This window comes from Oxyura jamaicensis, chromosome 2, assembly GCF_011077185.1.
Source record: "Oxyura jamaicensis isolate SHBP4307 breed ruddy duck chromosome 2, BPBGC_Ojam_1.0, whole genome shotgun sequence".
NCBI classification, from domain to species: Eukaryota; Metazoa; Chordata; class Aves; order Anseriformes; family Anatidae; genus Oxyura; species Oxyura jamaicensis.
In genome coordinates, this window is record NC_048894.1 from 2,939,374 (window position 1) to 2,964,835 (window position 25,462).

Genomic DNA, 25,462 nt, shown 5'->3' on the forward strand with positions numbered 1-25,462 from the left:
GCTATAGTTTACCAAAATCTTTCCTATTAACATTGTTTGCATTTCACTGAACCTCTACTGCATTTATATATGATAAAACTTTCCATATGTAATTCCAGTGATAGTGCCAAGAGTTTGATATCAGGATGGGAAGGTGGGTCTGCTTTAGAAATTGGACTGTGAGTCTGGAGATCTGGATCCTCTCTTGAGGTTGTCACAGTCTTACTGTCTGAGCTGTTACCAGCAATATGTATTTATTATTTAGAAAAAGAAAAAGTTTTTTTTTTTTTTTGTTTTTTTTTTAGTCTTTTTGAGCCTGGTGCAGCGTTCAAGTCCAGTAAAGATGGCATGAATGTGCAGGATGACAATGAATGAGTTATTTCATGGCTCCTAAATCTCTCCTTTCTCTTGTTCCATCCTTCATCCAGAGCAATCCATTAATATTATAAAGGAGCTGTGTGATGAGGACGTGACTGAGCCCGAAGAAGCCAAATTTGAATGTGAGATATCCATTCCATCTGTGAAACCCCCCAAATGGTATCTACGTGGAGAAGTCTTACAGGCTGGCAGAAACATTATCATGCAGCAAGAAGGCACCATCCACCGGTTGACAATACTGAAAACCAGCGCCGATATGACAGGCACCGTTCAGTTCTCCATCGGCAAATCAAAATCCACAGCAAACCTGCTTGTCAGAGGTAATGTGATATGTTCTAGCTTGAATTAGATCATGAGAGATCCTTTCTCTCACGGTCTCTGGAAGCTGATTTTCCAGACATAGCGTTTAATGGACAGGCTCCGCTGCCTGGGATCTTTGAAATGTTGTGTGTATACCTGGAAGGTCTGCTTAGGTTCTCGATTACAAGTTGTTGAGCACTAAATGAGACAGCAATGTCTCTGGAAGGGACCTGATTAAATGGGTGTGGTGTGCCTAGTATTCAAATCTATAGAGCTAAGACTGTGTATTTTTCCTTAGATTTACCAAAGTAGTCAGAATAGGTGAACTTTACCAAGACAATTTATTTTTTGTTGTATTTCTGAACTAGACAGGTTTGCTGGTACATTTAGTTAATTCACTTTTTCATTGATTTGATCTGGGATGAAGCTTCAGGACTTTTCATCTTCTGTTGTCACCATAGTAAATGTCTCTAATCACATCCTGAAGTCCTTGTTTTGTTTCTAATTTGCTCTTATTAAAGTCCTCAATCAGAGAGCAATTCAATAAGCACTGACCCAGAACTGGACCGTGCATTTGGTACAAATTATTTTACAGAAATGTAGTTACCAGTATCTGCTAAAGATTATTGTGCTGTTTTAGCTTCAAGGTAAATCAGGTCCATAACAGAAACCTGTAGCATCATCTGAGAAGCTCACAGAACTGTTGTGAACATGAAATACATGAAATTAATTGGCATGAAATACAGAGTAGAAACTTTCCTCTTCTTCACATTGCATTCATCCTTTCTTCTTTTCCAACCCTGCTTTGCAGATTACCATATACAGATCACCAGGAAGATGGAGGATAAGACAGCTTTGGAACGCCATTCTGTCATCCTGTCTTGTGACTTCAGACCTTCTCCAAAGGTTGTGAAATGGTTCAAGGGCCACACTCCCATTGAGCCCTCTGAAAAGTACAAGATGAAGCGGGAGAAGCATTCAGCAGAGCTCAAGATTCTGAAGGTGAAGCCTGAAGATGCTGGTGTGTACAAGTGCAGGGCAGGAAATGCAGAGACTGAAGCCACACTGACAGTTGAAGGTATGAGTGGTTTGCAGCAGGGAGGCTTGCCTGTTGCATATCTTTACTGTTCAGTATTTCGCTCTAGATTTTTTTATCATTTTGAGGTCAAAATTCACAGTTCTCTTCTGCTAATTTTAAATAAATGTACAAATTTCACCAATCTATTTATATTATGCACTGTGCTGGTATTCCAAGATACTGAAATGCAGCACTTACCATCCAAGGAACGGAACTCTTTGGAAATCTTTGATACTTTTAGCTAAAAATGTTTTTTATTGTGTTAAACTGCTACAGGCCTCTGATTTTTGGTGCACATTTGTGGTTTTCATTTCCACTGACCGCTATGTCAGCTTTTATCTGTAATACATGTTACTGGTGGTCTATCACATCCTAGCATAGCAGTAGTTTTTAGCCAGTTCTTCCCCTCTGGTCAAACTGTAAGAGAAGCTGATCTCTTTGTCACTTTCAGCAAGACTTGGTTGCTGAATCATTTCCAGTCCAGGGAGAAGCTTTTGGTAACAGTTTTGCCTTGCAGAGGTTCACCCAAATGACAAAATTTTTGAATTCTCCAAAACCCTCTTCTGAGTTAACCAGTCCTTGAAGAAAAAGCGTTTCATGTGTAGAGAAGCTTCAAAGACAAACTTCTGGGCAAGGACTGGAAAAGAAAATGCTTCCTGTTGCTCCCTAAACCTTAGCCAACTGCATCATCTCTGTAGTACCTGTTTGTGGCCAAAACCTTTGGTTTCATATCATCTTCCTTGTGGTTTTCCCTGGCAGTGAGTCAGGGATGATTTACACACTGTATATGTGTGTGCGCAGTGACTAGAATACAGGGACTGGAGCTCTGAGGGGTATTTAGATATCACTGTAATGCTTTTATAATTTCAGAAGAATTACTTATCTTTAAGTAAAAGAAAAAGATTTATGTGTGAAAGGAGAAATGAGGGCTCTGGACAACATAGTCTTTTGTAACGGATGCTCTTCTGTTGGACTAAGTGCAGAACCTGTAATGTTCAGGAGATCAGACTGAATCATTTAATAAACCCTGAACACTATGAAATCTATTTGTGTAACAGTACTAATATATAGCAACAGTGGTAATGGTACACCTTGTTTATCCAACAGCCCGCAACGTAGAAGTAATCAAACACCTGCAGGATGTGGAAGTTGAAGAAGAGAGCTCTGCTGTCTTCTCCTGCAAGCTGTCCCATGATGACGAGGATGTGGAATGGTTCCTGAACGGCACCCTCCTTTACACCAACAATTTCAATGACATCAAGAATGTTGGCAACTGCTACATGCTGACGATGAAGCAGGTCAAGCCTGAAGATGCTGGCACAGTGACAATGAAGTCAGACAAGGTGTCAGAGACCGCGCATCTGAAGGTGATAGGTGGGTCTGATCATACCCTAAGAGAACTAAGAGAAGTAAACAGCTATTATTTACCATATCCATGCAGCAAGCCTCCTTCTAAGCCTCACCCCTTCTGGGGGATGTGTGTTCAGTTGCTTTTTTCCAGTATAGGTTTCTACTGTAGCTGATGATTTTCCTAAGGAAAATTGTTTTGGTGTCCTGCCAAAAATTTCCATAGGTCTTTATCATTCTTTTACTTATCATAAATATAGCTTCAAGGGCAATTTCCTTTACTTGCTCTCTTCAATAGTATGTAGTCTAAATACTGTTGTTTCTAAAGATTTTTGACTGTAAGGAGCTGAGCTTCAGTGTACCTCCACGGGTAGGGCACGTTCTGAGACATTCTCTCTGAAAGTCAGAGAGTCTAATATCCTACATATTCTTGTAGGAAATCAGAGACTATTCTTCATGTGTTTTGCCTCCTGGTTATCACTAATTTGCTTTTTTCTAGAACATCAGAAAAAATTAAATCTTTTACTCTACCTACTCAGAGAGTCTGAAGTATTTCCTCTTCCTCCTTTCTTTCATACCTGGTCAAAAAATTCCCCTGAATTTCTGCATGAAATATATTTTAAGATAAATAAAGGGAATCTATGCCCTTTAGAGGCAAGAGCAAAGGTGTTCAGGAGAGTGTGCAGCATATCTTTTTATTTCTGCTGCCTACTGTATGAGTTTTGCTTCATACGAAGGCAGTGCCAGCTCTCCAGCTTCAGAATAGCTACATCCCAATTATTTCCTTTCACATGTGTTTCGTGTAACCACCTGACCACTTTCCACTTGTGCACTGCTGCAAGAAGCGAGGACATTCCCAGAGAACATTTTCTTCTTCTTCATGCAAGGGTTTCCTTACTTAGGCTATCTTGTTGAGCATCTTCTAAGTATGAAGCTATTCCTTTGGCCTTCACTAAGGCCATACATGTCTGATTCAAGCCCTGTTCTCTGTGACTGCATCTCCCTTGGGATCACCTCTGCCTGCCAGATGACCCAACACAGACAAAAAAGGAGTCCATGCAATCTCAGAGAGAGACCACAATTGCAGTGCTGTCCTGATTTCCGTAAGACCCATTCAAATCTTAAGGTTTGAAACTGCTTTAGGTTCTATATTGGTATCATCAGTTTTCATAAGGGTTTACTTAAGCCCTCTTTAAATATCTGGTAGCAACTGAACAATTCTCAGCTTTAATTCCTGGTTAATTCCTGTTTTGCTTGTTAAACTTCAGAGAAGCCTGCTGTCTTCATGAAATCCTTGGATGATGTTTTTGGTGAGGAGCGGGGTGTAATTAAACTGGAATGTGAAGTCTCCAAAGAGAAGGTCAAACCTGTTTGGAAAAAGGATGGTGTGGTGCTCACTGCTGGAAACAAGTATGAGCAGATACAGTCTGGGAAGACTCTGTGTCTCCTTATCCATGACCTCGAAAAGACAGATGCAGGTCTATACACCTGTGATATTGGCACTGATGTTGCCAAGTCAAAGGTCAGCATTCAGGGTAAGTACTTTTGACAACTGCCAGTAAAGAGGTGCTGAAAATACATGTGGGTTGGTCCCTATGTCTCACACCTTACCCCATGAGCATAAATGACCTCTACTATAAAACAAGTTTACTGGAATTTACCACAGTGATTTCTGAACAATTCTTCTTGCTCTTTGTTGTAAGTATACCTCATGGTTCCATGAAAATCTCTGGATGTGTCAAGAATGTACAGACAATGTTTTCTTTCTGAACATTCCTAAAGTGGAGAAACCCTCCCAGAAGAGCAACTGATTTCTCAAAACAAAACAAAGAAATAAAAAAATCACAACCCAAAACAAAACGCACACACACATACACAAAAGAGAAAAAAACAAACAAACAAAAAAAAAACAACACGGGGTGGGTGGTGAATAAGAAAAGAAAAAGGCAGCTTGTTTCACGTGGCTCAGTGGCTCAGCTAACATTTCAGAGTGTGTTGTGGGAACACAAAAGTAGTTCAATATTGTCTGCTGAAGAAGCCAGCAATCCAATCTGTCCTCTAATCCTTATGACTTCTTGAAGGAAGGAGGAGTGTTCATGGTTTCTGAACTCTCATTGGTAATGAAACAAGTTTTAAATTTCAGTATGATTTGAACACCTGGAGGAGTAGGATGGTAACAAATACACAAATAAAAACATTCAATTTCTCGTCATGGGCAGAAACCTTTGTCTCATGCAATATTCTGGAGTATTTCTGTCTCTTGGCTTTTCCTCATTAAATCTTCACTCTGCTTCATGGAATGAGCTGTTCTCCACACAGTCCTTCCAGAGCAAAGCCAGGAGATTCACATGCCCCTTTTCTATAGCTTTCTGGTAATTCTGAGTGGATAATGTCTGAGGAATTCCTCACATGTCAAATAAGGAATGCAGTAGTCTGTTGCAAATCCTGCAGATAAACCAGTCTGATGAGCTAAAAATGTCAGTACTACTACTCATGTCAATTGTAAATGCCTTTTCTCCCTATACTAACCTACATTTTGTCTTCCAGAGCTGAACATTGGCATTACCAAACGGCTGAAGAACACTGAAATCCAGGAGGGAGAAGACTGTACGTTCGAGTGCATTTTGTCCCATGAAAGCATTGATGACTTCAACTGGACACTGAATGGGAGCAAAGTGGAAAGTGGAGGGCGATTTAAAGCCTTTAACATGGGTCGGAAGTATACTCTGAGCATCAAAAGTGCGATTCCTGATGATAGTGGGGAAGTCATTTTCACTGCCCGTGGTCTAATCTCCAAGGCCTCTCTGGTTGTGAAAGGTAATGCGACCAGAGAGATTCAGGGGGTTGATATCTTCTACTCTCTTCTCATAAGGTGTCCCAGTAAACCATGAGGGCAAATTTGTGATATGGTTAAAGGGAATAGTAGCTTTCTCCATGAGCCTTGAAGCACTGAGAATTTCCCTTAAAAGCAAGTAAAAGGGTGTTTTTTTGTGTTTTTTTTTTGTTTGTTTGTTTGTTTGTTTGTTTGTTTGTTTTTTAATAGATATGTGAGAATTGCAGAATACACTGAGTGGTGTTGGAAATGGCTAGTTCCACTTCTCACTCGTTCCATTAACAGTAAATCAAGAATGGAACTGGAACTGGAAATAACTGCAGGTGCAAATACCCTGTAAGGCTAAGCTGAAGGGATGGCCTTCATGCCATCTAATTGTATCTGGTGGTTTTACCCAGCTGAGCAGCTAAACCCCACCACAGCTGCTCTCTCTCTCCCCCTCCTCAGAAGAAGAGGGGGAGAAGAAGTATTTAGAGAGAGACACCCCACCCTAAGTGTAGGCCTGCAGTAACTTCAGTGACAACAAAATGATGGCTTCTGAAAAGGATGCCATCAAGATGAGTCCTCAATTCATGTAAGTGATCGTTGCTGTTCACTGCAATTAATGTGTACTAGGGAACAAGATTGCTTTTGTCCATCCTTTCCCCATCATGACATGAATTATTCCTGGGAGAACAAGAAAACTTGCTGGATATTTGAAATGAAAAACAAACAAACAAACAAAAAACCACAACACCCTAACCTTACTGCAATTCTCATTGTGTTTTTTACCTGGAACTCATTTATTTTTGTTTCCCCTCAGAAAAGCCTACGGAGGTTACAAAACAACTGGAGGACAAAACAGCAGCAGCGGGGCAGGACATCAGCCTGAGCTGCGAATTGTCAAAGCCCGATGTGAGCATCAGGTGGTACAAGGATGGCAAAGCAATCCGAAAAAGCCAGAAGTATGACTTGCAGCAAGAGGGAACACGGGCCATCCTGGTCATCCATGACTCCACAGTCAAGGACAGTGGGGAGTACACCTGTGAGACAGAAGTCTCTAAAACGAAAGCCAGGATCACAGTGCAGGGTCAGTTGAAACACACACAGGGGCTGGCACTTACAAAAGTTGGGGTAAATATCAGCAACCTGTGGGAGGTGTTCTTCTGTTTCCTTAAGCAGGATCAATTATTTGTTTTCAAAAATGGCATGGGTTAAAGTCCTTTTAAAACAAAATCTGGAGACTGCATAATCTTGTGTGTTACTTAAAGAGCCAATCTATACTGGTAATTTTAATTAGTCTTTTTTGAATATGGGTGATTAAAACTATGCACAGTCTGCCAGATCTCTGCCACAATCTGCCACAGTCTGCCACAATCTCACCAGCAACTGTACAATGGCTTTAAATTTTCTAGAAATCTTTTGGAAATATTTTACCTGCTATGTCCTATGCCAAGGGGTGGACTTGGTGATGATCTTAGACCCTTTCCATGTCTGCATGCTGTGATTTTTTAAGTGGGAGCAGAAGAGCAGAGGAGATTTAAGACACCTCTGTGCACTCTGGACTTGTTGGAGTAACAAATCTCTCTCTCTCCCCACACCTCTCCCCTTTTTTTTTTTTTTTTTTTGTTTGTTTGTTTGTTTTCCTTTCCAGAAAAGCCTAATTACTTTGTCGAGGAACTTTCAGATCTGAAGGTCGATGAAAGTGGAACTGCAGTTTTTACATGCCAGAGTGAGAAAACTGCATCCTCTGTGGTCTGGAGGAAAGGCATAGCTGAACTCAGGGCTAGCAGGAAATACGAGATCACGCAGAAAGGACAAGTCCTGCAGCTGACCATAAATAATTTGGAGAAAAGTGACAGTGACGTGTATACCTGCGACATTGGTGATGCCCAGTCCAGAGCCAAGCTAGTTGTGCAAGGTATGCATGAGATGAATATGACCGTACGTCCTCTTTCTCCAACAGCAAATGTTATTTTGGTGGAATTTGTATGTTTATAGCAAATCTCAGGGATTGCAGCTGTCTGGCCTGATTAGAGGCTCTGTGCATGACCTGTGCAGGGAGCCAAATGCCCTGGAAGGGAAATCTGTACGAACTAGAGCAGTGCTATTGGGTAGCTGCACGTCCAGATGTTTAAGTGCTGCCATCTATGCATGGGCAGGTCTATTTTTCAGCATATGGATAGCAGATCCACTGATTTCTGGTTCTGATACTTGATATATATAAACTGCACAGGGCATGTGGACAAAAATCTAGCAACATGGAACTGGACATGCAGAACAATTTGTTGATTTGAAGCGTTTACATCTAGAGCACTTTAGGAATGATTTAAAAAACAAAATGCTGATGTGAGGAGGAGCTGGTGAACCTGCATTCAGTGTGAGGTTTCTAACACTGACGTTTCTGAGTTAAAATTAGTTCTCTGTCAAAAAGCTCAAGATAAAAGTAAAATTCCCTGATGTTGCATTCTAGGTAGTTCCATTAGGAGAAACTTCATAGCATTGGATTTGCATTGTGCTGGCTACTTGTTCTGCTATATGTGTTCTGGTATTCTGAAGTTGTCTTCATTCTATTTTAGTGTGTGTCCTGTATATATTATCTTCCTGTGAATAATTTTTGTGTTCAGTTACAGGGGAGTTATGTTTCAGTCTTCTGTATCATGAATGTATTTCCTTCTTGAAATACTCATGTGGGAAATCCATAACCATAATCCATAAGTTTTCCATAACAATTTTCATGCTAGGAGTGGAAGATTCCAGTAATTGATGTATCTGTGTTCCTTTCAGGCCAGAAAGTGCTAATAACAGAAGACCTGGAAGATGTCACTGTGTTAGAAGGAGAATCTGCCATGTTCAAATGCAGAATCTCTCCTGTAGACTATAGCAAAGTGCAGTGGTTTTTGGATAAAACCCCACTTCATACCAATGAACTTAATGACATCCAGTCTCAGCCTGGTGGATATCACTTGCTAACACTGAAAAAGCTCTCACTGAAGGACTCGGGGGTCATTACATTTGAAGCTGGTGATAAGAAAACATCTGCCAGTTTGGTTGTTAAAGGTAATTCAAGCATAAAAACTGCAGGAGAGAAGAGAATGCATAAAAATATCTACAGGATAATGTGGATAGGTGAACAAAAGGCAACAAATTTGGCTCCAGCATATGTATATCTGTATATGTTCAAGAACATCATTACTTGTATGATGAAGCTAGGGGTGGGGAATGGACACTTTGCCTTCCTGGAGAGCTGTCAGTTTATTTATTGGACCTTAGATGGGAATGTTATACTGTAATGCTGGTACATTGGATATCTTGTCCAGTTTTCGTTCAGCCAAGCTGGTAAGGTGGCAATGTGATGAAGAGTGAGAAGAAATACATTAGTTCAAGGAAAAAAAAAGAAAAAAGAACAAGCGATATGTTTTTAATTTATGTTTCATTTTTTGAAAGGCAACATTACGTGTGTTGTCTGCTATTCATTGTTGACAATGTTTTCTCCAGAAAAGTTGAACTAGACCAAAACTGCAATGTTAGTCCACTTTTATAGGGAGGGAATAAGATGAATGCCAGACAACCTAAGAGTGTAGGTTTAAAGAAGTGTTGTTTCCTTGTGGGAAATATAAATATTTGTCTTTATACAGAGATGTAAAAGAGTCTCTGCTGTGTTAGATAGTGTTCTTGTTCTTTTTGGAATCATCATGTTTCTTGTTTCTTTTTTTTTTTTTTTTTTCAAAATTTGAAAATTTGCCCCACTTAGCAAACCTTGCCGTGCCACAGAAGTGCAACTAGATTTTTCTGAGATCAGGTGAAAGATATTTCCAAGAAGCTGACTCCTTTTGGATGCTGTAGTGTTGACGAGAAAAGTTTTTGGTTTTCTGATGACTTGGATCGTTACGTATTAAAAAAACAAAACAAAACAAAACAAAACAAAAAACATTAAAAAGCCAGAAGTTCTGAGGGGTAAGATCTTCCTTGGTTGTTGCTATCTAGCTTCTACAAGCTACGTAGAGAGATGAGCACTTCCAGAGAGGTGTTCATCTCCTCTGTCCTAAAGACATATTTTTGAAGTAATTTGGTCCTTGGAGGAGCACATCATCTTCCACTGATAATAGAAACATTCTACATGGCCAGTCTAGGATATCTGCCAGCTTTTTAGATGACCTCATACCGATGAGGTGAGCCCTGCTCTGTATAGCTGGCTTTGGGAAATCTGTATTGCACCTCACTTCATCTAGAATTAACTTTCAGCATTCAGCTAGAAGGTTCAAACTGATAAGCCCACTGATAAGTGTTTATGAATAGTGCCTCCATCTTGCCTATATTTAATGAGATATGAGAGATGTTATTTTTGTTCCTCTACAGGCATTTCCTTCTCAGTTTCTTCCATGTGGCATTAGGTATTTACTAAACCACACTTTATGTCATGACTGATGCCTTCCTGAGGGCTTTGTATTCCTGAACACCAAATTATTCATTACTAACCCTGATCTGTAGTTTTGATACAAGTGATCTTGGATGTAAGTCTTACAGATTACTTGTGATCTGAAAATCTGCACCTCTTCTGAAAATCTCAGACAATTTTTATGTGATTCTAGAAAAGCCCTGCATCTTCACAAAGGAGCTGGTTGATACTGAAGTCACTGAGGGAGAGGATGTGATTCTCCACTGTGAAATCTCCAAATCAGACAGCCCTGTAAAGTGGTGCAAAGACGGGAAGAGCCTTAGGAATTCTTCTAAGTATAACATCAGCCGGTCGGGATTTGAAGCCAAGCTGGTCATTCACAGGGCAGAAGAAAGAGACAGTGGCAGATATGAGTGTGAGGCTGGAGCAGCTAAAAGTAGTGCGGTTATTACTGTCAAGGGTAAGAACATTTGGAGTGATGGTTTGGGTCCTACCTTGTTCTATATGCTATATACGTGAAGCTGTACTGAAAAGGAACCTCGTGTCTTTGCACCACAGTGCAGGAAAGGTTCTAACTGAGTCATCCAGGGCAGCATCCAGAGAGGTGGCAGAATGTGAGACAAGAAAATCCTTCATCTTACCTGATTTGGGCTCTGTGGAATTTAAGTGTGTCATCTTTCTAGAGCAGTCAGCAATGGGTCAATAGAGAACAGTCTCTGTAGAATATCCACCCAGCCTAAGAGATAATCCAGAGAAAAGATTAGTCACCTTCTGAAGCTGTCTCCAATGTTGTCTCTCTCCAAGAAGAAATTAATGCACCCACAATTGTCTAGATAATTACTTTAGATAGCTATTTTTTTTTGAGAGTAGCACATCCAAAGCATTTATTCCAAAGAACATTACCAGGCAGAAGGCAATAAATGAAGAGTTGTATTGTCTGAGCTGCAACAAATCAATGTTATTTTCTTAGACACATGAGATTTTAGTGTATTTCCTGATCATTTTAATACAGCACCATGCATATTAGACGGAGCAGTGGGTATGAGCTGGGTCAGAACTAGGCTCACTTTCTATTTACGTTACAAACCCTCCCATCATAATTCCTCCAGCCTCTTGTGAGTCACTTCTCCAGCCTGAGGAGGAGCTCAGATCCTGAGAGCAAGTCTGCTCATTCACATGAGCAGGTTTCAGCAGGCTGCTAATGCTTAGCCTCACCAGTGAATATCCTGCATGCATTTATTCCCAACACACTCTGGAAAGGCTGATCAGAAGCTGCATCCAGATCAGAGAAGTCAATGTGAACAAAAAGGCTTTGGATCATTGGAATAGTCAACCAGAAGCTCAGAGCACAACGAGGGAAGGCAAGCTGCTCAGCCAGAGCACAGAGAAACTACCCAGTTTAAGGCTGAGGTCTGCCATGCAAGGAAAGAGAACCACTGGGTGATCTTAGGAAGGTGATAGCTGGTGGTTACTGGTCCAGATTTGTTATAACTTTCCTTAGCTTTCCCAATACCCATTACACACAAAGGAAGGAGCTGTGACTAATAAGTCACATCAGAACAGCAGAATGCGAAAATAGCAGAAAAAATCAATATTCACGTGACACTGTGAGTATCCACAAAGTAGAGGTGAAAAGAGAACAGAAGCTGGGCTGTAAGTTTTCAACAGCCACAGAACAAAAAGATCATGAATTGGCAGCTGGCCTCCATATTCATAAAACACTTTATTAGACCTTTTTTCCCTCCTCTTCCCCAAGAAGTGCTATCTCTACAGTAGCTCACCTTAAAGTCTTGAGTCCCAGGCTGTGATAGAGCCTGCATAGGAATCTCCCCAGGGGCCCTTTTGTGTCCAGCGTGTCCTGTGGTTCTTCTGTGCTGTTTCTAAGTCTGTGTTCATGTCTGATGAAAATCTGTCCTGGTTTCTTATAATGAGAAATCAACACTGCTAGTCATGATAATAGGCATCTTGTCATTTCTTTGTGTTTTCTGTGTTTACGTACGAGGTGACCTCGATTAGATTTTACATTTTTTTGTGCCAGTGATCGAGCTCTGGCCACCAATCCACAACGTAGCTCAGTGTCTGCCATCCCTGACTGACTTCTCGCACCACCAAGAGCGTGGCTAAGTTGCACTGGTGGAACTGGCTGCTGTTTGCATGTTCTGTGCCTTGCACCACGGATCTGGCTGTCATCCCAGAGTGGCACAGGGGAGCTGAAGTAGGGCATTTCCCCTCACAGCCAGGCCCTTGCAGTGCCCCTACATTACACTGCATCATTTTGGTGTTCCCTTTTACCACTGTGGGGATGGGAGAGAAAAATTCAAATAACTGAGTAGCTGGCCATCACTAAAGATATTTCAGGACTGAAATTGCACACTATTGCCCAAAGTACTGAAACAGTAATTACACTGTTTGTGTCATTAATAGTAGTGGCAGCATCTGCTGCTGTTGTTAATAACAACAATAATAACAGCAATGTCTTTTAATAGTAGAAATCGTGGTTAAAAGATAAAAAGCATACAGTCCTGAATATTTTTGAGAGTTCTCTGTAGAGTTCTGGCAGCCAGATGTGATTGGTAAGAATCTGTTTCCTTTCTTTCCTAGTGTATTTTCATTTCTGTGGTTTTCTACCTGAATAAATAAATATATATATATATATAAAACAAGAGAAAGTGATTTTCAAGCTTGTGCATTTCCTTAAACATGTGCAATGTTCTTTTGTCAGAAATACCAGTTCTCTTCAAGCAAGAGCTTCGAAATGAAGAAGCTAAAGAAGGAAAACAAGTCAAACTGACCTGTGAGCTCAGCAAACCCGATACCCCAGTGAAATGGATGAAAGGAGACACTGTTCTTTATGCCAGTGAGAAGTATGAATTTAAGCAGCATGGCACTGTGGCAGAGCTCATTATTCGAGATGTCAAATCGGTAGACTCTGGGGACTATACCTGTACTGCTGGAGAACTGAAGACCACTGCTCAGGTGAAAGTAAATGGTAGGCAAGGTTGGATGCACTGCAGCACTTTCTTAATGCCTTGCTTGATAGATTTGCTACAAAACAAACAAAACCACAGCACTTCTTTATGTAGTAGTATCATCTACAAATTCATGCTTAAAATTTAATGGCAATATTGTATACTTGTATGTACCTATACATACATCGATCGCGTAATTTTATGTTATGCACCAGGGAGTTTAAATCTGTAACTTCCCACTGAGCCTGAGATAAGTGCAGGGGGGTTGTTTCCTATACCCTATGTGCCAGAGTTCCTGACCTGTTAGCTATTTTACATGGTTGTGGTTAAGACTGGACTTAGAGTTGGAGATCAGCAGCATGAGAGCACAGGAAGAACGTGAAAACATAACATGTAAGAGCAGACAGGAATGCACAGCAGTCAGGTCTAGTCCCTAGCAAACTGCAGGTGGCCAACTGATTCATGTTTAGATTCCCCAAGTCCCCCAGACATCCTTTTTAAAGGCCCTCAGATGCCATCAGTCCTCCCCAGTGACGTTAAACAAACAGCTCTAGTAAAAAAGAATGAGAGCCTCCAAAAGCAGTATATGATGGAAAAGAAAGTGAGAGAGATTTAGCGCATAGGTATTGTATCAGAGCCCTGCAGCAACAGGGAATTTGTTGGACTAGCAGTCTAGGACTGCTCTGCTTTTTTGAAAAAGGACTGTTTTTAGGGGTGACAGCTATCATAGGGCATTTGTACAGCGAGACAAGGGGGCTTGTCTTGATCCCTGGTTCTGTATTCTAGCTGTGCCTGTCCTTTTTAAACAAACCCTGGAGAACAAGGAAATGGAAGAGGGGAAATCTGTCTCTTTGCGCTGTGAACTCACAAAAGCTGATGCCACTGTGGTGTGGAAGAAGGGAGAAGCCACACTCCAGGCAAGTGCCAAATATGAAATGAAGCAGAAGGGGACAGTTGCAGAGCTGGTGATTCATAATGCAGAGCCAGAAGATGCGGGAAGATACACCTGTGACACTGGAGACCAGCAGACCACAGCCCAAGTCAAAATCCATGGTAGGAATAAGACACCTGCTTGTGACCATTTGTTATTGTTCTTGCCATGGTCCTGCACATTTACAGTGGGTGTTCAGGAAAAACAGGGATCCATGGAAACGAATGGCAGCTCTGGCTGGGTCCATTGTGTTAGCTGTTTTCTAGGACAATAACTTCATACTAAAACATAGCAATCAAATGTCATTGACCTGATAACAAGGTATCTTTTCTTGCCTCTGAAATAACAGTTCTGCTTTCTTCTTGAGACAGAGGCACTTGCCTGAGCTCTAAGGTAAGAAGAGCCTCAGCCACATGCTTCGTTAAAGAATATTCAGTTCTGTTCTGTACTTACTGAGCAGGTTTTCCATGTATTTGTGACCAACAGCATATGGGCAGCAGCAGAGTAATTACTTTTATATTTTAATTATTGGAAAATAATTATTTTTTCCCCCAAACTCATGGTATGCTATTGTAAATGCAAGCAGAGTCCTGGAAGTGCAGGTAGGTCAAGGTTCGTTAGCTGTGCCGAGATAATTTGTTTCAGCCTTCTAAGTCCCATATGGGGTAAAGTAAAATGAGAATGCTTCATTCCTCAGCCGTCTCTGCACTCATCGAAGAAGAGCTTAAGAGCCTGGAAGCTCTGGAAGGTGGGACAGCCACCCTGCGCTGCCAGCTGAGCAGAGAGGCCCCCGTGGAGTGGAGGAAGGGGCACACTGTTCTCAGGCCGAGTAACAAGTACAGGATGAGACAAGAGGGCACAGTGGCTGAGCTGCTGATCCATGATGTGGACGCAAAGGATGCTGGAGACTATACATGTGTAGTGGGAAGCCAAAAAACCACAGCAGCCTTATCAGTGAATGGTAAAAAGTCAGAAATAACCCATGACACTCTGGAACGTTTCTGTCCATCCCTTCCCTCCTCCCTTCTGCACATTCTCTTTCAACACCTACCTTTATGTCCTGCATCTACTTTTGTCATCTTTCCATTTTTTCTTGTTGCTGTCACTCCTTTCCCCAATCCCTGTCCACAATCTGTTTTCATTGTGCCCAATATTGCATGTGTGTTTGTTGTAATGTCTTCTCAGAGACCCTTCTCCAGAGAAGGGTGCTGACATGCACGTATGTTTTCCTGACTTAGTATGGAAAAAGATTCCTTGGGATTTTCTGTTGAGAAGGGTTCATTACTTTAAATGATGAGGATGAGTTTGGCATTTGGATGTGGGATTCAGATCAAATCGGAGACTTCGATTTCCACAGAAAGAGTTCCTCGAGGGTGGTTTTTAACCAGCCACAAAAAAGGCAGGGTGTGATTAGGGATAAGGGTGTTAGGATAAGTATTTGCTCAATCACAATTCAGCCTCTGACCAGAGGTGCTGGGCAGGGCCCTGGGTTGCGATCCCTTGTTCATTCTGCGTCTCTCAGCCCTGCCAGTCCGTTTCAAAAAAGAGCTGAAGAATGAGGAAGCCACGGAGAGTGGGACGGCCACGCTGCAGTGTGAGCTGAGCAAGGCAGGCAGCTCGGTCGAGTGGAGGAAGGACGGAAAGGTCCTGATGCCAAATGGCAAATATAAAATGAGACGGGAAGGCCGCTTTGCTGAGCTGGTAATCCAAGACCTAGACTTGACCGATGCTGGGAGTTACACCTGTGTGTGTGAAGACCAGAAGACTACAGCTACTTTGAGAGTGAATGGTAAACATTCAACCCATGTTTGTCATTAAGCCCCAACTTTAGTGTGTCTGACAGTGTTTGCTGGTTGTCTGAAGCTTGGTCAGTATGATTTTGAAGAAGTTTTATGGTAGCTCTGTGGAGCCAGGGTTACCCTACTTATAGTATTCCCTGGTGCTTTTTTAGCTTTGAGACATCTCAGCAATGTTCTATATTGTTTTCTCTATTTTTTTTTCTCTCTGCTTCAGATCTTCTCCCCCTTTACAACTGTATCCTAGCAGTAGTACATTTGATTAAATGCATATGCTGTAGTCCAGTAATTCACAGAAAAGTTCAGCTCATTTTGGTATATTTCTGATTTCATCTCTGTTGGTATTGCATCCTTCAGCCTTGCCCATCCTCTTCCAAGAAGAAATGGTGAACAAGGAAGCTACAGAGGGTGAGGCAGTTGCTTTGCACTGTAAACTGAGCAAATCGGCTCCCGTTGAGTGGAGAAAGGGGAATAAAGTCCTCAAACCAAGTGAAAAATACAAAATAGAGCAGGAAGGCCCCTTTGCGGAGCTGATCATCCAGGATTTGGATTTGACAGATGCTGGTGATTACAGCTGTGTGTGTGGAGATCAACAGACTACAGCCGCTTTGACAATAAATGGTAAAAAGAAATTCTCTGCACACATCCCGAGTAAACCTGCATAATTCTGAACTCTTCCTCTTTTTCTCCTGTTACATCTGATCTCTGTATACTTTCCATTTCTGTCCCTTGCTGATTTTTTCCTCTCTTTTTCTCCTCTGTCTCTCTCTCTCTGCACACCCTTCACCTGATCCCTTCTTGATGTGCTATTTTTCTTCCTCTGTACTATGTTTAAATGACAAGTGGAGTACAAGTCCCAGCTCAACACAATCTCCAAGTCCAGTGTACCTCCTGTTTAAAAGTTTTCCCATAGGGATTGTCCTAAAAGTGGGATTAACATTTACTTTCATTACTTAGACTGCTACACCTGCTACTCCTAAAAGTGGAAAAAGTTTTCAGAAGCATGTGATGCTACAAAAGGATTCTTACTAAAAAAATACTCTTTATTAAGGTCCTGCTATTCCTAGGCCTTTTAAGAATTGTAAATATATATAATATGTATATAATATTTAAATATAATATATATAATATTTAAATATACTATATATAATATTTATAAATATATATTTTATAACATAAAAATATATATTTATTTATACCTATTTTGTTTTAATTCTCCCAGAACATATCCTGTATATCTGCAGAAAGCCAACAGCATGTTTGCAAGTGCTACATTTATAAAAATACAGACAGTGCCATGATCCAAGCACTTCTGTAGAGCTGGTGCTTTGCTCCAGGGAAACAAAATGCTCTGGGCCTCATACTGACGTATGGCCTCTAATTTTATCCCTTTAATTTTATGATGCATAAAATAAAGGGTAAATGACTTGTCAAGTTTGTAGAGAAACAAGACTGCTTTCAAAACAAATTTTAAAGTGAGTGGACAAAAAAAAAAAGGGGGGGGGGGCAAATTGAAAAATTGAAATCTCTTGTGAACTGTTAGAGATTTGAACACAATCCTGGAGTGTGGAGAAGGTTTTGTGACTTTAGTGATGTGCAGGTTCAGGGAGACAAGGGACAAGAGCCAGCAGGTCATGGGCCAGGCTTTCTCAGCTTTGATGCTGTGTCTGTATTCCATTTACACTGCAGTCCTACCCACTCTTTTCACCAAAGAACTGAAAGATGCAGAAGCTACAGAAGGTAAAAGTGTCTCTCTGCGCTGTGAGCTGAACAAGGCTGCTGCTAACGTGGAGTGGAAAAAGGGATTCAAGACCCTCAAATCAAGTGACAAGTATAAAATGAAACGAGAAGGTGTTGTTGCTGAGCTTATAATCCAAAATCTAGACACGACGGATGCTGGAAATTATTCCTGCGTGTGTGGAGACCAGCAGACTATGGCAGTTTTAACAGTACATGGTAAAACTAACAAAACAAGACACATACTAAAATTAACTCTTGTTTTCTCTGTCCATTTGGGCAGACACTTGGCTACCCTCCTTCCTTCTGCCAGGCCCATACCTACAGCCCACTGATGTCAATGAAGTGTTTGTATTGGCATCAGCGTGGCTGGTGTGCATGGCACAAAAGGGGTGTCGAAATACAAGCACAGAGAGAAGATAGGCAACTGGGATGGCCGCTACCATTTTAGTGAGAATCGACCATTTTGGTTTTCCTTTATCAGACTTCCTGTTATGCTCAAGCCCATTAAAACGGACTATGACTTAGTGGTGTTAAGGTTTCATCACGTTCAGAAAGGTGAGGTAATTCCCTAGAATCTTATTTCCATACTCTATTCCTGGGACAACAAGGTGCTTTTATATACAGGCCAGTTGTCATTGTATTCAGTTACTCTTCTGTGTAAAGCAAGCCCAAACTTTCTAAGTGATGATCATGCTCATTGCAAACTTTGATTTTTACTCCAACTGACATATTTGAAAGAATATGTCAATTGAAGTGAAAATGCTTGTTTTCCCGTCATGTATCGAAATGAGCAATTTCATTTCAAACTGACGTTTAGAATGAAACTTCAGTGTTTCATTTTTTAACGTAGAATGTCTTCTGGTTTACGTAAGTTTGTGAAAACATAGTAAATATCCTCCTTTCATTATGCTTTAAAACTTCATGTGAGAAAACCATTTTTTTTTTTCAGAAATTTCAAATTAGTTCTTTTTCTTTGAAATTTCACAGGAAAAAAATGGGTTTTCTACTTCTATTGGTTTGTGACTCTGAGTACATGTAAAATATCTCTGTGGGTTACTGCAAGCACTGCATCCTTTTGCAGTGATGTCATTCCTCGTACTGTTTCACAGACACTATTGACAATTTATGTTCTTGTGTTGATAAACCAGTTCAAGATAAGAAGGAAAAGGGAAATTAAACATCAGTGTTTAATTTTAACTCTTTGGAGCGTTACATCTCACTGCTCATATTGCTGTCTCTCAGCTTTGCCTGCGTTTTTCAAAGAAGGTTTGAAAAACAGAGAAGCCACAGATGGTGCAACAGCCACGCTGCACTGCGAGCTGAGCAAGGTCGGGGTCCCAGTGGAGTGGAAAAAGGGGGACAAGACACTCAAACCAAGTGATAAGTATAGGATGAGACAAGAAGAAACCTCTGCAGAGCTGTTGATCCGAGATCTGGAGGTAGAAGATACCGGAGAATATACTTGTGTGTGTGGAGATCAGAAGACTTCAGCTGTCCTGACAGTCCATGGTAAAACAAACAAACAAACAAAACATTCTCCTCTATGATAAGAGCATTTCAGAGATCCCCCTTTGCTCTGACAGACTTCTTCTCAACCGTGTTGATGTTTTGATTCTGCAGCCTTTTCTTGGTTTGCTGGCTGCCTTTATTTCATCCTGTCTCCCCCTGTTTGTCAGTTTATCACTGATGGCCTTTTGGCAGCATAGAGTTGTGAGAGTTTCTTATCCTAGACCCTTCTGCATGTTGTCAGAGTGAAAAGGCCATGTTATATAAGGCCAAAAGTATCTAGGCCTCTTGCAAATAGCTTGTTCTGAGAAGGCTTATCCCTCGTGTCTCACTGGTGTCAGTGGATTGAAGGAATGTTCATTAAGGGTGCTGGGCTTGGATAGCAAGAGATTTTTGTTCTCTGTTTGGGAGAGAATGACTATCTTTTGCAGGACCATGATACATTGATGAAATGGCACTTTCAAAAATCAAACAAATGAATAAATAACAGCAACAGCAATCCATTATTCTGACAATCCTGATTTGGAGAGAAGTTAGGCAAAATATGTTCCTGTTTCTGCCATGGTGAATAATGAAAACCTTTGGTTACACCTCCGGCAGCAGCAGTTCACATAGTGTTCCAGTAACTGAAATAAATATCTTTATTTGAGGTATATCTTAAGGATGATGTGCTAGAGACAAACTCTCATCTTTCAGATTTCTCGGCACGCTTCTATATGCTTTTACCTCTTCTTTCTCCCAGTCAAAGGTACTTCTGTTCTTGCCTTCCTTTGAGCTGGCACTTTCTTCCTTGTGCAAGCCACTTCCTTTTTACTACTGTGACACAGCACAAGGCAACTTGCAGAGTGCTGCTGAAAAAACACACCTGGATTCCTCATATTACAGCCTTTGTGCCCTTGATAATTATGGCTTAAAGGTGCACCTAAAATTATATAACTGATTTTTTTTCTGAACAAGGAACATTAGTTAAGGTGTTAGGAAAGATGTTTCATGTGAAGATCTCCAGTTAGCAGTGCTGTTATCAAGGGCTATGACTTTCAATCAGAAGTCAAGTCATTAATGTTCAAGATAGATGAATTCAGACTGAAGTGGATAGAGAGGACTACTGGAATCAGCAAGGAAATGGCAAGTGTACTCCATAAATTAATGCCAGATGTAGGTTATTGTGGCAATTATCCCTGTGACACCCCATTTTCTAGTTAGTGCAAGATCACTGCTTACAGAGACTGTATGTTTTGTTTTCCTGTGGTAGTGAAGGACAGGCCTCAGGACCTAGTCCTAGGTTCCTCAAGGTCCAGTCGATGGTTTTGATGAACTCTGTTTATATTGCATTCCTTAGCTTTGCCTACACTGTTCAAAAAAGAGCTCGCCAATATGGAAGCCACAGAAAGCGGGACAGCTGTTCTGCAGTGTGAGCTAACCAAATCCACTCCGGTGGAGTGGAAGAAAGGGCAAGAGGTGCTCAAGCCTAGTGACAAGTACAAAGTGAGGCTGAAGGATACCATTGCTGAGCTGACAATCCATAACCTGGTGGAACAAGACACGGGAGATTACACGTGTGTGTGCGGAGAGAGGACAACTACTGCATCCTTGACAGTGAATGGTAAAATACATAAATTTAATAGGGATTTTTTTTTGTCATCTGTGCACTCATGTAGGATCACAAACGAGTCTTGATTCCATCTATTACTTTAAATTTTTATGACAGCTCTGTCAACCACTGCAAATATCTTTTACTGAAAGTCTGTCACTTGGGAATGATAAATGGCATCACAGTCTTTTCTGTCCCTGTTCTATCATGTTAAGTGAGTCTGGAGGCAGCTAATGAAGACCTTGGTCATAAATAGCACTTTCAGTATTTCCATTAATTGATTTCTAGGCTTATCACAGATATTTCACTTCTTTTTCTTGAATAGAATTGGAAGGTGCTCTGTTATGATAACATTTGAGAAAGATAGGTGGGAAAGATGCATTACAGCCTGAAATTTTAAGTACCATAGCATTCCTTTTGATTGTTCATCCAGTCTTAAGACAGAGCTGTGCAAGTTGATGTGAAGCTTGGGGCCAGCTTTCTGTTGTTTATATCTTAAAATGCCTTTAAAACATACATGCCAGTACTAAAGTCATAGTTCTGCGATCCTGATTTCCATTTCAGTTTATACATGCTGAAAGGAGTATGTCACAAACAATAAGGCAGGGATGCCCCTAAAATTGTTGTTGTTTGTCTCTCTGGTGCTGCATATTTTAATCACAACTTTTAGAGATTAAAGGGTTTTAATCCCGTGGAGCAGACAAGATGCAGTATTTCCTCACTTTTAAAGTGCTCTCTCTTCACCTGTGATCTTTAGCCCTTCCTCCGCATTTTAAAAAAGAACTGAAGAACATGGAAGCCACAGAAAATGGTACAGTCACTTTGTGCTGTGAACTGAACAAGCCTGCAGCTTCTGTGGAATGGAGGAAAGGAGACAGAGTCCTAGAGCCAAATGACAAGTTCTCCATAAGATGCGAGGGCACAATTGCTGAGCTGATGATCCGTGACTTAGATCTGACAGATGCTGGAGATTACACATGCTGTTACGGAGATCAGAAATCTACAGCTGCCCTAAAAGTGAATGGTAAAAAACTCATATAACTAATTAAGCAGATTATTTCCAACCAGCTGTTTCTTAAAAACATGATAGGATCAGCCTAGAAATTGCAGCCATATTTCTGAATTTAGCTATGTACCGTTGGACATGGGCATAAAGTCCTTAATGCAGTGGTCAATACCAGGCAAAGGTCAGGTGTTTCTTGCAAAATATTCAATTATTCATCTAGGTTGCAAGTTACCTCTTTGATGCTCGTGTGCAGCAATAGCTGCTAAAGAAGGAAAGTCATATTAGTCAGATGTTGGTCAATAAAACATTACAATCCCCAAACTGACAGTGTTAGAATTTGGTGATGAGTTAATATTCATAGTTTTCAGTGTGGTGTTAAACATTCTTTGAGAATAATTTTACTGTCAAGTTCTGCTAGATCATTATCTGAGGATAAATCTCATGGAAATTTGAGATTGATGCCTCAGAATAGTTTCATTTATGAACTTTTTTCGGTAATGATTTGCATTGTAATAGAACTTGGACACTGCAGTTAGGTTTCGTTTTCCATTGTGCTGGCAGTAGCCAAAGTAAGGCAGGACTCAGTCTTGCAGAGTCTGAAGAAATGGACCGGTACATTTCTCCATTTCATGCCATAGACCCTGTCATAGTAAAAAGCTCTGCTTTATGAAAAAGGTGTTCTCTAACTTTCCAGAGTCACCATCATATTTTTCTCAAAGCAATTATAAATTCTAGTTTGATTAGGGAAGGTTTTATTTGTCACATGTGGTCCACGGACCACAGATAAGTAGTCACTTGGATAGCTACTATGGTCATACATTCTCCTCATTTTGAACTCCTCAGCCTTGCCTGCACACTTCAAGGAAGAGATGAAGAACGAGGAAGCCACAGAAGGTGAAACAGCTACACTACAATGTGAACTGTCTAGGGCTGCCTCTGTGGAGTGGAAAAAGAAACACAAAGTGCTCAAATCAAGTGAAAAGTATACTATGAGACAGGAAGGTACCACAGCACAACTACTGATCCATGCTTTAGAAGTCAAGGACGCTGGGGAGTATACCTGTGTGTGTGGAGACGAGAAGACTACTGCAGCATTGACAGTGCACGGTAAAAGAAAAACAAAAACACACAAACACAGAAATTAGAAATTATACTTTTGCGTGGTGTTTCTCCTGTCTTCCTCAGGGAGCCTCAGTACTGACACACACTGAGTTCTTTCTCTAATCTTGACATCATTAATTCTGTCTGTAATGCATTTATTTATTTATTTATTTTCATTTACTGTGATTTGTATCTAATTCTAACTAGAATTCTGGGTCCATGGATTATACTAACATTTTACCCATTTTCCTCTCCCTGCTCTTTTCGGTGCGTGGCTCTATTGCTTTGCACCACGCTGAAGGCTGAAGGATTCCACATGCTTGCATTTTTTGTTCTGGTTTACATACTTTTGACTTGGACCCAGAGAGATGGAGTAGCAGACAGATTTGTACTTCTTAAAAACGAGTGATCTTAGATTCCAAGTCACATTAGGATTTGAGAGTTTATTATGCATAGGAAAAAAAAAATAATGATTCAATACAGCTTTTTTATATAGGTATAACTAAAGGGCATGTAGATTTGTATTCTGATATTGCAGAATACTCATCATTATGAAGTGTGAGAGTGCTTCACAGTCCTCAGTCAAATTCATCTGTAAACTTTCTGTGGAAGAGAGGAGAACTTTATTTCCACAAGTAATGTAGGGCAGTAGGAAGTAGTTTCAGACATTATTCTCACATGGAAAATCAGTATGAGTCAGTTTCTTTGCTTCAATGCCCAGGCTTTTTTGTCTTGATATTTACCTGTAACACAAGGATGGGTTTAATCTTGCACTTCCAATTTAGCTGTGAAAAACAGAATTGGAAAGAACATCTACAGATCATCTAGTCCATCCTTAAGCCCCACATCATAATCCCTATCTAGTCCACTCTTAAAAACTAATGGCAAAGAATCTCCATTTCCCCTGGGCACTCATTCCACTTCCTAGCTGCTAGAAAGTTCTTCCTAATCCCAACAAAAAATCTTTCTTGAGCTGTTTTATATTCTTACTTCTTTTCCCATGCCCTGTGCACAGGGAGAAATATTATTTTCTCTCTGTGACTTTACACATTTGAAAATTTTTATCATGTCTCCTCCTGTATTCTCTTTTCTGGACTAAGCAACTTCATTCCTTTCACTCTTTCTTCATAGGTCATGTTTTCTAGACTTCGGTTCATCTTTTTTACTTTCTGGACCATCTTCAGTTAATCCACATCTTTCTAGAAGTGTGGTGGCCAAAAGTGGACTAAAGTGCTCCATCTGAGGCTTTCCAGACTGGAGTAGGATGGAAAGACTTCATGTGTCTTGCATATGACACTCCATTTTATACATCCTATTATGATGATTCCTTTATTCACATCAGGATTGCATTTCTTGACCTGTGTTTGCGCTGTGATTTCTTGTAACCTCAAACCTCTCTCTGCAGATCTGCTGCCTATTGTTCCCTATCCCGTATTGGTGTGGCTGATTGCTCCCAAATACAGTATTTTGTGCCTGCTCTTGCTGTAGTGCAGCCTATTTTTTTTCACCACTGCTTCATCAAGGTCTTAATCCTAATCCTGTTTAACAAAGTGCTTTCAGTTTCTCTCCTTCCCCAGCTTGAGATCACCTGCCAAATTAGTAAAACTACTCTACATTTCGTTGTCAGAGTCACTAAAGAAAACGCTGAATGCTACTGGGCATATTGAAATACTCTGCTCAACTCATTCTTTCATTGTGACTGTAAATCCTAGTTGATTTTTTTGACTGGTTTTCAAACTGTTAGTGCTTCCTACCTAGAACTGTTTCAGGATAACAGCATTAATAAAATCAAGGTGTACAGCATATACTGTTTCAATCAGTGAAATTTTACTAATTTAACTAAAGAAAAATTACACCGGTCTACTCCTTCATGAAGAGAATAGCTCTGCTACAATATTGTTCAGAGAATTAAAGTTAAGCTAAAAAGTCCATTATTCTTTGGATCCTCTCTCTGCCTCCCCCTGTCCTGTCTTTGACAAGACAAGCACTGTGGGTGAAATTCAGCTCATTGAGTAAGACTGGTGAGTAAGACTGGTGAGTATTCCTAAATTGCTGTTGTTGTCAATGGAGATCTAGTCGATGCAGTTAGTGGAAGCCAGGGAGACATCCAGTTTACCTTGTAGCAGATGCTTACTGATAGATGGATAGCAGATAGATCCACTGGCTCCATTGAATTTGTCTGGATCTGTCCGGGGAGCTTAGACTCTTGGTTTACATTGTGAGAATTAAGTGCTTATATTTCAGTCTGTGAGACATTTCCCACCTCTGATTTTCTAATTTTCTGTACTTCTGGAACATCTCCCATTCTCTTTGATTTCTCCAGTGCAACTGTTTTTATGTCTGATATTGGTTCAGCTTCTTCCATAAGTATTTCAGGACAAGTGTCATCACACCAAGGTGCTTTTGAGAATATCAAGTTTATTTAAATGTTGTCTAATCTGTTTTTTTTTTTTTTTTTTTCCTTATCCAACCCAGAGTTTCTATTGCTTTCTGAGCTATCATTAACCTTTAATATTAAAAAATAAAAAG

At 40.6% G+C, this 25,462-nt stretch overlaps 1 protein-coding gene across 7 annotated transcripts in view; it reads left to right on the forward strand.

Annotated features, from left to right (window-relative positions):
* OBSCN (obscurin, cytoskeletal calmodulin and titin-interacting RhoGEF) overlaps nucleotides 1-25,462 on the forward strand; it is a 182,777-nt gene that overhangs the window by 59,704 nt on the left and 97,611 nt on the right. For 6 of the 7 annotated variants that reach the window (XM_035317274.1, XM_035317267.1, XM_035317268.1 and 3 more), the window contains exons 29-47: nucleotides 408-677; nucleotides 1,469-1,735; nucleotides 2,843-3,109; nucleotides 4,351-4,617; nucleotides 5,630-5,899; nucleotides 6,718-6,984; nucleotides 7,549-7,815; nucleotides 8,682-8,954; nucleotides 10,487-10,753; nucleotides 13,016-13,282; nucleotides 14,049-14,315; nucleotides 14,891-15,154; nucleotides 15,716-15,982; nucleotides 16,347-16,610; nucleotides 17,679-17,945; nucleotides 18,972-19,238; nucleotides 20,575-20,838; nucleotides 21,584-21,850; nucleotides 22,676-22,939. In XM_035317274.1, the coding sequence (XP_035173165.1) occupies nucleotides 408-677; nucleotides 1,469-1,735; nucleotides 2,843-3,109; nucleotides 4,351-4,617; nucleotides 5,630-5,899; nucleotides 6,718-6,984; nucleotides 7,549-7,815; nucleotides 8,682-8,954; nucleotides 10,487-10,753; nucleotides 13,016-13,282; nucleotides 14,049-14,315; nucleotides 14,891-15,154; nucleotides 15,716-15,982; nucleotides 16,347-16,610; nucleotides 17,679-17,945; nucleotides 18,972-19,238; nucleotides 20,575-20,838; nucleotides 21,584-21,850; nucleotides 22,676-22,939 (5,073 nt within the window). The remainder of the gene's footprint in view (nucleotides 1-407; nucleotides 678-1,468; nucleotides 1,736-2,842; nucleotides 3,110-4,350; nucleotides 4,618-5,629; nucleotides 5,900-6,717; nucleotides 6,985-7,548; nucleotides 7,816-8,681; nucleotides 8,955-10,486; nucleotides 10,754-13,015; nucleotides 13,283-14,048; nucleotides 14,316-14,890; nucleotides 15,155-15,715; nucleotides 15,983-16,346; nucleotides 16,611-17,678; nucleotides 17,946-18,971; nucleotides 19,239-20,574; nucleotides 20,839-21,583; nucleotides 21,851-22,675; nucleotides 22,940-25,462) is intronic. The other variant, XM_035317273.1, reaches the window with a different exon arrangement.